Below are 11,916 nucleotides of genomic sequence, written 5' to 3'. Positions count from 1 at the left end.
GTCAGCATCTTGAACGGCATTCTGTGAAGTGCACGGTTCAGTGAACGCAGGTCCAGGATCGGTCGCAAGCCGCCGGTTTTCTAGGGTACAATAAAGTAAGGGCTGTAAAACCCCGACCTCATCTCGGCTGGAGGGACCGGCTCGATCGCGTCCTTCGCCAATAGGACAGCGATCTCCGCACGGAGGACGTGCGCATCGGCAGCTCTCACCGTAGTGAAACGAACGCCGGAGAATTTGGGGGGACACCGGGCAAATTGGATCGCATAGCCGAGACGAATCGTGCATAAAAGCCAACGCGACGGGCTGGGAAGCTGTTCCCATGCCCCCAGACACCATGCGAGAGGGACTAAAGGCACGATTGGTGTACCCGCGGCGGGCGCAACGGAGGTGATCGCCGGTGTGTGCGTATTGGCCACACCGACAGCAGTGTTGTGTGTGATAACACTCACCTGAGTCCGTAGCTGGGTGGATGAGTAAGGGAGGCTCTGACACCTCACACCACTCGCTGCACCCTCTGGCGAAGGGGGAGGAAGACGATGGGTTATGAGCCCGTGATTGTCTTCTCTCCCCTGAGAAGACAGAGAGCGCGGAGGGGTTATGAGCCCGTGCGTTGCTCTCATACTCCTCTGATGAGTCGGAGAACGAGGGGGGGTTATGAGCCCGCTCGTGTCTCCGGCGCTCATCTGAAGACCTAGAGATGGAAGTGGAATTCGCTCTTTTTGTGGAATTGTGGGTGCCGACTGAAAAGTCGGCGGAACAGAAAAATGAAACAAAAGATTCCCCAACCGGCCCTCCTCCGGTGGGGGGAGTGGTGCCTTCACCATCTCCCGAAGAGCGATCCCCTCCATCTCTAGGTCGCCCGTCTCAGGGCCGCTTCGATTTTCTTTTTCCACCCTTTGAAGCGGGCTGAGCGGGCGGGGCGGGCTGCTGACGACCGGTTCCTTGCTTCTTAGAAGAGCCCCGGGGAGGAACGGAGGCGGCCGCCGCAGGATGCCCTCGGCGAGGAGCAGGCTGAGGTGCCGACGTGGACGGGGCAGGCGCAGGACGCTTCCGACGTGGCATGATCTGAGCGATGGCCTCAGTCTGCTTCTTGGCCGCGGAGAATTGCTGGGCAAACTCCTCGACCGTCTCGCCGAACAGGCCGGCCTGGGAAACCGGAGCATTCAGGAGCCGGGTTTTGTCAGCATCCTTCATGTCCGCCAGGCACAGCCAGAGATGGCGTTCCTGGACCACCAGGGTGGACATCGCACGACCGACGGCACGTGCGGTGACCTTGGTCGCACGAAGCGCCAGGTCAGTAGCCGCACGGAGCTCGGAGAACTCCGCCGAATCGTGACCCCCCGCGTGCAGGTCCCTCAGAGCCTTAGCCTGGTGAACCTGCAGCAATGCCATGGCATGCAGGGCTGAAGCTGCCTCCCCACAGGCTTTGTAAGCAGCGCCGGTTAGAGCGGACGAATGCTTACAGGCCCGTGAGGGGAGAGTAGGCTGGTCCCGCCAGGAGGAAGCGACACCGGCCGGACACAACTGCATCGCGACCGGCCGCTCCACTGACGGGATACCAGTGTACCCCCTGGCATCTCCACCCTCGAGGGAGGTGAGAGGTGAAGGCTGAAACGGCCGGTTCCGGGAGGAAAACGGGGTTTTCCACGACCGCGTCAGCTCTTCATGCACCTCGGGGAAGAAAGGCACCGGGGGCGAGGGCTGGGAAGCCCTGGCACCCCCGAAGTACCAATCGTCGAGGCGGGACGGTTCGGGTGGGGGAGGTTCAGTCCACTCCAAGCCGACCGCCGCCGCCGCCCGAGCGAGCATGGCTGCCATCTCGGGGTCGAACGCAGGGCCCGCAACCCTTCCCGAAGGAGGGAGTGGGTCTGGATCGGCGTCCGAGATTGACAGCCCCCCCTCCGATGCTACGGTGGACAAAGTCTCCGGTGGAGGCTCGACAGAGCGCGAGGACACCGTAGAACACGGGCCACTCGTCTCCATCGGGACCTCCGCTGGCAACGGATCAGGGCGCTGGGAGCCACTGGACGAACCAGCAGACCGACCCAACACCGTTATACGAAGATCATCCTTCGCAAGCCTAGTAACTGCGCTCTTAGCAGTACCAGGCTTGGAAGGCGGGGGCCGTTCCCGGAGAAACGACACCCGTCTCCGCAAATCCGCCATAGTCATGCCCTCGCAGATGGAGCATGAACTATCACGCAACGCTGCCTCTGCGTGCTGGAGCCCCAGACACGAAACACAGCGCTCGTGGCCATCCCGGGGAGCGATGAACACACCGCATCCAGAAACGGAGCACGGGCGGAATGCCATCTTTAAAAAGACGCACCCAACCGTGACACGAATGAGTGGCTGTCTTTAAAAAGACACAAAGCTCAAACGTGCTGCTCTTTTAGGGAAATCACTCTTTTGTGCGAGCTGGTGAAACACACAGGGAGAGGCAAACGCACTCACTCGAACTCAAGTCCTAAATTAAAGAGACAGAGAGAGAGAGAGAAGGGTGGAGAAAACACTGCGAGCCTCCGCTGAGGTGTCTTTGCCCAACCAACTTCAGCAAGCTGAGATTTTTCTTTTCCCTCTTTAGAGACAGGATCTACGAAGATCAGTTTAAACAGCTTCTCGAGAGCAGATGTCTGCCGGCTTCGAAGCAATAAAGCTAATTTGATATTGTGCACCTGCGGCTTATATACGCACCTGGCGGGGCGGCGCCGGCATTATGCAAATACCTGCATGCCAAGTTCATTGGCGTTTTTATAGTTTCTCGAAGTAGATAGGTCACCCGCGGAGCGGTTCCCAATTCGTCGGTCACGACGTGACGTCGTAGTGACCGACTGAAAGGGAACACAATATGTTTAGCTTTGTAGATTTTAGACACTTTGCTGACGCCTGTCTTGTTTTTAAGGTACTCCATGGGCTTGCTCCACTACCTCTGTGCCAGTTTATAAAACAAAAAGATAAAGTTAATAGAATAACTAGAGCAACCACTAGAGGGGACTGTTTAGTTCAATTTAGAAAAAGTAGTTTTGGAAACACAGCCTTTTCTGTCAGAGCCACAAGTTTTTGGAATAGTTTGCCTAATAAATTAAGGGAGTGTAACAGTCTCTCCACTTTTAAAAATCATTTGAAATCTTGGTTTCATGACAATTACAATTGTAATCATACATCTAGTAACTAAGTCTGTGACGGTATATATATATTATCTTTTTTTTTTTTTTGTATGTGTGTGTATTTAGACTTTACTTACTTATATTGGAATTGTATTGGAATTAATTGAATGGAGGGTTATGTGAGGTAAGCAATACTATTTGTTGAGTGCTGGTGGATCTATTATATTGCTATTGTATTTATCATATTTGTACTGTATTTTTATCGCTTTTGTATTTTAGGGTGCCTGTTAAGATCTGGCTAGGGACTACAGATGGAAACTAGCACTTGTAGCTAACTCTGGCTTGTTTACAGCAATTAATTTTGTCTGTTGATCAATGAGCACTGTCCCTATCAAAAAAAAAAAAAAAAAAAAAAAAAATAGTCAGTGGGGTTACTTAATCTAAACGTTTTTCAGGATATTACAGTAAGAGAATGGGTTGGTTTGGATTTATTGCATGTAAGGATGTTTTTGCCATTTGATTTATTTTTAAAATATGTTTCATTTTTACATTTTAGTTTAACATAGAGGTTATGAAATTTAAATGAGATATTTGATTCAAGATAATGTTTGTTTCTGACTTCTTGTAGACACATAGGAGCATGTTGCTCTTATTCCATCTCAAAAAGGTTCTGCGTTGCATCTGGGCTTCTGCATCTAGAAACATTATATAATTATATGGGGTGAGAAAAAAACCTTGAAATAAGTTTTCTTTTTTATTAAACACCTAATTCAAGCAAAATTTTCTCACCCCATTGGCAGATATTTTTGCTTGTTTTAAGCAGAATTCACTTAAATTGTATATTTTTTGTCTAAAAACTAGATTTATTTTCCTGGGTCATTTTTCTCATCAAGAAACTACATATTGATTTAAGAATTTTTAGATATTTCTACTGAAAACAAGAGAAAATACTAAGTTAAAAAGTCATTTTTACAGTGTACACCTACTAAAATGGACAAATATAAGTATAAAGGTGGACTTCATTGATCTTATAGCAAATAGCGACTATGTCACCCCAGTGTTAATATCTGGAGACCTATCAAGACACACAGGTTCACAGTTCCTCTTAATGCAAAAAGGACAATGAGATGTGGACAATACACACATTTTATTAATAAGAATAGACTGTTTTTATTAAATGTTCACAAGGAGCTTAAAAGTTACCAAGGCCACATAATAATGACATACCTGTCAATGGCAGTTAGCAAATGCTCCAACTTTTCCCAAAAATAATAGTGAACTTAATGGCAAAAAGGAAAAATAAGAAACTACACGATCATTAGGAGAAACTACAGCAGCCGATGACAGCTAATCTCTGGACCCATTAATGCCAGCAATTAATACCAAATTAAACACAAGATAGATAATTCAAATGTAGATAGATAATTTTTATACCATGGTTGTGCTGATAGTAATCAATACACCAAAAAACCATGATTACTACACTTTTACCACAATAAAACCATGATTAATTTTCGTAAGGGCATGTTTGAAACGCAAGGCTATAAAGAACTATTCTATGAACATGTAAAGTCTTTTCTTCACTTAACAAACACTAAAGGCTAATGTTTCGTGTATTTGAGGAATGATGAGAATTTTATTGGTCTTTGTCATCTAATCATAGACAAATCTAATCATAGACATGTACGTATGCAACATACATGTACAGTTGAAGACAAAATGATTAGCCTTCTTGGTAAATATGAGCAACGAAAGCTGAAAATAAATCTGCATTGTTTCTCCTTTTATCTTTTATTTTTAAAAAATCACAAAAAATCAATATTTTAATGATGAAAAATATTGAAAAATAGAAATCACATCATAATTTTTTTTTCACAAATAGACGTTGGCCACAATTATTGCCCCCTTAATTTAATCCTCTTTGCAAGGATAACAGCTCTGTCTTCTTTTAAAACTGTAAAAAGTGTTTCTGTGCCTTAGTAGATTTAACAAAAATAAATTGAGTAAAATGTATTAAAAATTTTAAATTCTTGTTTTTTTATCAAAATATGAGTTAAAATAACATAAAAATGGGAATAATTTGAGTAATTCTAAATGAACACATTATTGAATAAATTCAACTTCATTTTATTATGTATAATCCATTTAAATTTGTAAGAATTTAACTTAATAATTTTGTGTTGAAACTACATGAATGATTTTAGTAAACATAGCTAACTAGGCAGTAGACTCGTAGACTGCATTCGGACAGTGAAATTTTAATGTAAACGCTATTTAAAAGAAAGACTAGTGTTAGTGTTTAATGTTCATTTATCTTGGATATTTGAAAGAGTTTCTGTTTCTTCTTTGAGTTTTGTAGTTACAATTGTTCAGAAGATTGGTGCTTGTGCATAGACTGCATACTGAAGTATGTTACGCTTTACAGCTGCCCAAAACCAAACTGAGTGGGTGCGTTGATTGAATAAACGTTTTGTGCCCTCATCTCACGGAATAAAAAACAACAACTAACCATAAATATGTTACCTGTACCAAGAAAAGTAGGTTTATCTAACCAAGTAATACTAGTACAATTAGTTAACTCGATTTTAATGCATTCATGTTAAGTAATGTTAGTGTGTTCAATATACTTAAAAAAGGTTGCAAGTTGACTCAACCTAAAACTTCCCATGCAATCACTTGCCTTACTTTTTATAAGTTAGATCTAGGTATTACTTTTTACACAGAGATGTTAACCTTGAAAAATAAAATCGTTCAATGCACAGGTAGGTCCAGTCAGTTTGATCACAGTTATGAATGCAATACCTGGAACATTAGTAACCATAATAACTCAGTGATAGTTGCACAACTATTGCTCTTACAGCGCAATATTTGACAGAATGGGTAAAAGTGCCAGGTATTTTCCTCAGTAACGGGACTTACGAAACCCACTTTAAATCAGACACAGACAGACATAAGGTAGAGCGATACATTTTTTAAATGAATTATGTATTTTTATTGTTGACAGAGAGAAAGAAAGAGATCTTACCACAGGAGGAGCTGTATTTAAATCAATTAGCCTACTCCTTATTTTTGGTAAGCAAATTGCCATGAATTTTACACATCAAAAGCATTGTTCTGTGACATAAATTTTTCAAGTGGTCTGAATTTATTATGTATAAATGATTTTAAATGTCTCCGTAAAGCAGTTGACTGGGTAAAACTTTTCCCACATGAAGCGCAGTAAAATTGCTTTACATTAGCGTGCACTTTCTCGTGGGCTTTCAGGTTTACTGTATTAGCGAAACATTTTCCACATTGGGAACAAATAAAAGGCCTCTCACTAGAGTGAGTCTTCATGTGAGTAGCTAAGTAAATTCTACGACTAAAAGTCTTCCCACACTGTGAACATGTGAAAGGTTTTTCTCCAGTGTGAATAGTTAGGTGTTCTGCCAGGCTTCTTTTATATGTGAAACCCTTTCCACAATGAGTGCAGGTGAAAGGTTTCTCTTTAGCATGCATATTTATGTGTATCTTCAAGCTGCTGTTTTGTGCAAAGCTCTTTCCACAGTGATGGCAGGTATAAGGTTTCTCTCCGGTGTGTATTCTTGTGTGATCCCTGAGGCTTCCTTTACATGTGAAACTCTTGCCACACTTTAGGCAGCTGATGGTGGAGGTCCTTTTGCCTTTGTCTTTATAAGCTCTTTGTTGTTTCTTGTTTTCAGTCTGAGGGCATCTAGATGATTGCTCCGGAGGTTTTTCCACTTCATCCAGTTCTGGACTCATTTCATTTTCTTCCATCAGCTCTAAAATGAACAAAAATACACAGGACATTAAAACTTAAGAAAGAGTAAAGATACTAAATATCTCATAGTCTAAGGAAAGTATATATACAGTTTTATTAGATCATAATTCATGATCTAGTGCAATAATACCATATATTCTTGTATATTTATTAGTTTTTATACAGTTTCTTTCGTGTAAAGCAATACAACATTTAAAAACTTAAATAAATTTGACTTGACTTGGATTGTATTCTGTTAAGCTAATGTTAATGCCATCAGTTCTGGTAATGTTTTGAAACATTTAGTTTTCTAAATCCATTCACAAACCCACTGAATTTCCTCGACCCACTCTAAACAATTTTACTTATTTAATTTTCTAATCAATCTACGAGCTAGTCATAGCAAGTCTTGGCGGGTTGCTGTAACTAATAAAAGTTAAAGTTGATTACCTGTTTTTGATTAGTTAGTAATCTAATGACTCGATTCACATCGGGGGTTTTTTGTTCCTCGTGTTTGTTGTTCCTCGTGTTTGTTCTTTAAAAATAAAGAATCATAAATGCAAACCAACCTCTTTGTTCTTCAGTACTTTCATTTCTAACATCGTGATGTTCTTCTTGGTCACTCATGCTGTCGCAGTTCATATTTATGTCTTGAATAATTCAAGCGTAGCTGGTCATCCGAACAAACACTTATTTTGCACTGCAGAAAACTCCCGGCATTTATTGAGGAAGTAATGTGGGAGTGACTTTACTGAACGTTTGCAAAAGTGGGAGTGGCTTATATATAGCTTATGTATAAAGTATACAAATTATCTAAAAAAAAATTGAGATTACCCAGTTAGCACAGTTATATTTTCCACAAGTAACAAACATCCTAAGAAACACGATTTTAAAGATCCTGAAAATGTTTCTATCTAATCAAATGGTAACATCCAAAAGACATAAAGACGCCAGTGCTGCTCAATACCATTTTTCTTTCAGTTTATCTGGTTTTGTAAATACAAACTGAGCATATTTTTTTTTATTAAAAATGACTTTTCATAAAAATATGGTTTTTGGCGTGTTGTGTGATTATGTGATTATATAGGATACTAGGGTACATAAGCAGTACACCCTGCAGATTAACTGTTATTAACATTTATTAAGACAGTGAGTAAAATCACAGAAATTCTGCTACACCCAAGGTATTACAACATTTCCATAAAAACCCATTGATTTTTGCATTATAGGATTCATACAACAACATATAAAAGGTTACAAGTTTTTTTTCTATATTTGGATCTTTCAGGGCTAAGGACAACGATCTTGCATGTGAGTCCTGCAGTGATTAGTCTAATATGCATGATAAAGAGTCTCTTGAATGTGCTTGATAGTGGACGAGCTCAAACGTTTTACAGCCCATTTACACGTCTTCCACACTAGATATGGGACCTCCGATCGACCAAAACGCATCTTAATACCAGGTGTAAATCCTGTACAAAGACAGACATTAGCCATGAAGATCCGACGAGGTCGCCAGTTAGCCTAATTTAAATCTCTTCATTTGGTCAACAACGTTTTGCTAAAATTCAATTTTAGAATTTTGGCTTAAGTTCCCAAAACCTTATTTTTAAACTTGCTCTTACCCAAAACCCAAGCGACAATGGTTTATAAACTTAAAACAAATGAGAAACCAATAAATAAAACGACACGTATATAGGCCTATTATATTGCAAGGAGAATGGGTTGGTATAGAGGCTATTATGTGGAAAATTATAATAACAGTAAAACGTGTTATAATGTCAAGATGAACAACCTTTGCTTAAAATATAAAACTAGTGCTTTATAAATGTGAAAATACAATAGTCAAAATCTATTTCTGCACCTCCTCTTGTTTCTGATCCTAAAGTGCGGGCATATGTTTAAACCCTAACCCTAACCTCTTCAACAGCAGCACGCGCTTTCTCCCCTACTACTCTGCTCTGCAAAGAGAAGACATATAAAAATGAAACATTTTCATTTAAAAAACATAAATATCCTTTTTTGTTGTTTGTTTGTTTGTTTAACAGACTTGCAATAGTTATCGATTTTATTTGGTCTTTCTTAATAACTTAAAAATGGTGAATAAATATTTATTTATGTGATTTCTAACAGATTTGACACATCTAATAGAGAAAGGAGTTTGTTTAATTAATAAAACGATGTAAGCGAAACGTTTTTGATTTTTGTAACAAAAAATAAAAAAATTAAAGAAGAACCCGCTGAACTGTGTTACTTTTTCTGCATTTTTGGGGGGTAGAGCAGATCTGGAGGAAATATTATGGTTCAGTTTTTAACTTGCCATGCCAGAATACTATCACAAAAAAGTTAAAATTAAACAAAACTAATAAATAAAATAGATTTGGCCTGTTACCTTAATATCCTACCCCAGACTATTCTTTCATATACACTGTACTAAACGAACTCTTACTTTATAGTTCATTTTTCAAACAACTAATGAATAATTACTTAACTGTGTATCAATTAATTGTAATTAATGAATTAATTGTAGACACCCCAAGAAAATTCTGCTTAGGTCATAAAATGTATTTTATTTATCTGCGATTTCTTTTAACAGTCGCTAGATGTCACTAGGGAGCAATGCTGAATGAAGCTTCGGGTAATGAACCTTTGGGTGAAGCAATGGGCTGCGAGGTGTCAGTGGTTCAGGAAGCCTCATTTTGCCATCACTAGACAACGCACTAGGGACCGGCACAGCAAAGCAACATACATACAAGTAACAAAGCAGCAGGACAATATCAGAGCGTATGCACGAGCTCGCGCCGGTGGCAGTAGGGGTTCAGCGAAAAATCGGCAGCTGGCAGCAGGAAGTAGCTGACACTGGCAGCTGACGTCAACTGACACTAACGGAAGTCGGAGGTGGATGCCGCTTTTAGCAAGGCAAATAAACTCTCCAAATAAATTATATAAATTCATATATAATTTTATTACTTATTTAAATGAAATACTTACATTTGTAATTATTTGTATTTGATTTAAAAAGGTTTATCAAAAATAAATCAAGTAACGAAGATCACATAATACAAAAAACAAACATTAAGCTAGACTTGAAATTATGAATTTGGACGTGTATAAATATAATTTATGAATGAGTGTACATGTTTGTTAAATAATTAAATATATACATACACAAATGCCTCTATAAACATATTAAATGTACATAAACATTCAATAATAAAGTCCTGTCTAAAAGAAAAAAAGAACGTTGTCTCAATGGCCTTTATTTAAAATCATATTATGCTATCATTTAAGTTCAGTTTTACATTTGTAGTGTTTCAATACATTCTTGTCTGCATTTCATAAAACAGTTGTAACCTTTGAAACAGGCTTGATATTTGTTGTTCTGAAATTAGAATGATCAACAGCAATTCTAACTAGATTGTAAATTCGTAGAAAAACTAAGTTGGCTTGAAAAAGCAAAGCCAGAAAGTTTGAAAAAGTTTTACAATGTTCTAGCATGGTTTAACATGATTTAAAATGTTTGTTATGAGATAACAACTTAAAGACCACAGACCAGATATTATGATAGAAGACCAGGAGTCATGAGGTACAATCAAATAAGTAAAAATGTATTGAAGAATTGTTTTATCGGTAAAGCCAAGCATCAAAGTCCCACAGGGTCACAGGCCAGACTACCGTACACAATCTCGCACCAGTTATACCATTTCCAAGGGCATGAATTACATCAGTACATACACGTCGGCTACTTGTCATTTGCAAGAGAACAAAGAGAACTAATCTTCTACCCTCCTATCTATCCATAAGTGTAGAATTTTTATAACTTTGTTCTCTTGCTAATGACAAGTAGACAACGTGTATGTACTGATGTCATTCATCAGTTTTTTTCATTATACAGATGTTGGACAATGCACACACTTGCCCAAACACGTTCAGCCAAATGAATGAATGATAGTAAACAAAAGCTTTACAAAGCAACAAAAGCAATGCACGAATCATGGACAGTATTAAATCTTATAATGCATGTAATTAAAACAAATTTAAGATATTTAACATGCTTACTTGAAATCCTCTCCACACATATTTATCAGAATTTCACAAAAATCATTATAATCATCTTCTACCCTCCTATCTATCCATAAGTGTAGAATGGTTATAACTTTATGAGTAGTTAGAAATAAAGAAAATAATTAGAAAGTTTAAGTTAAAGGTTTGTTAGAAAGAAAAAAGAAAGATATGTTAGATTAACTAGGCTTTTAGATTGCAACTGGTTGATTGAACGACGTTTCACTCTTCAGTAGCTGGCACCAATCACTGCAAAACCCTAGATGGGTGTTTTCCGAGTAAAACTCTTGCATTTCTCCTCGTTTTCCTCTTCCAACATAACCTAGAGGATTCATAAGAAAATTGTGAAATTAATATCCAAATAACCTTAATATTCTTATTGCATTGTGTCATTAAGCAGCTAGCAGTGATCACATTTTCTTTCATAATTTATACACCTGGGAAGCAGTTCTTATACATTTCCTTACAGTTAGTAAGATTTTTCGGAAAAAGGCCGTTACACAAGAAAGAAAGAAAGAAAAAGTTAGAGAAAGAAATGTAGTTCTTAAAAGAACGGTTTTGTAAAAAAAAAGCAATAGCAATAAAACAAAAATCAATAAATGGTTAGATATCAGACAATCCCCTGAAAAATTAAATACACAAAAAACAATATGGTTATTGTTGTAAGTATCATCAAGGCTGAGCTTGTCAGTATATCCAATGAATCAGCATGAGATTTATTCTAATGATTAGATTAATTTAACATGTTAACAAACGCTAATGTTTAAGTTAGTATTTTAGGTTAGATCGCCCTTACAAACCAGGACCATACGGTGCACAAGCTGCGTTTCTACAAATGATTAAATTAACCAATTCAAGTAACTGTTCAAATAACATTCCAATTTGAACCCATTGAGCGAGCTGTCTCTTTAGCACCGTGTGGTTTATATACATCTTGCCGCTGATTGGGCCGACATTTCTGACACACCCACCAAACAAGAGAAAACG

The 11,916-nt window shown here is 39.0% G+C and overlaps 1 protein-coding gene across 1 annotated transcript; it reads right to left on the bottom strand.

Annotated features, from left to right (window-relative positions):
• Positions 1 to 6,063: 6,063 nt before the first annotated feature.
• znfl2a (zinc finger-like gene 2a) lies at positions 6,064 to 7,579 on the bottom strand. The gene is made up of 2 exons (XM_065272945.1): positions 7,437 to 7,579; positions 6,064 to 6,889 (listed from the first exon to the last, which is right to left on the bottom strand). Exons 1-2 carry the CDS (start codon positions 7,507 to 7,509, stop codon positions 6,201 to 6,203), a joined length of 762 nt encoding a protein of 253 aa, XP_065129017.1. The 5' UTR covers positions 7,510 to 7,579; the 3' UTR covers positions 6,064 to 6,200.
• Between the last annotated feature and the right edge of the window lie 4,337 nt (positions 7,580 to 11,916).

Source organism: Paramisgurnus dabryanus, chromosome 6, assembly GCF_030506205.2.
Source record: "Paramisgurnus dabryanus chromosome 6, PD_genome_1.1, whole genome shotgun sequence".
Lineage (NCBI taxonomy): Eukaryota > Metazoa > Chordata > Actinopteri > Cypriniformes > Cobitidae > Paramisgurnus > Paramisgurnus dabryanus.
The sequence above is the reverse complement of the archived record's forward strand: the minus strand, read 5'-3'. Positions and strand labels throughout refer to the sequence as shown.

Excerpts from the sequence above, each read along its gene's own strand:
- znfl2a (XM_065272945.1), bottom strand. The coding sequence starts at position 7,509 with ATGAACTGCGACAGCATGAGTGACCAAGAAGAACATCACGATGTTAGA. Across the intron at positions 6,890-7,436 it reads AAGTACTGAAGAACAAAGAG|AGCTGATGGAAGAAAATGAA; the intron begins GTTGGTTTGCAT and ends TGTTCATTTTAG.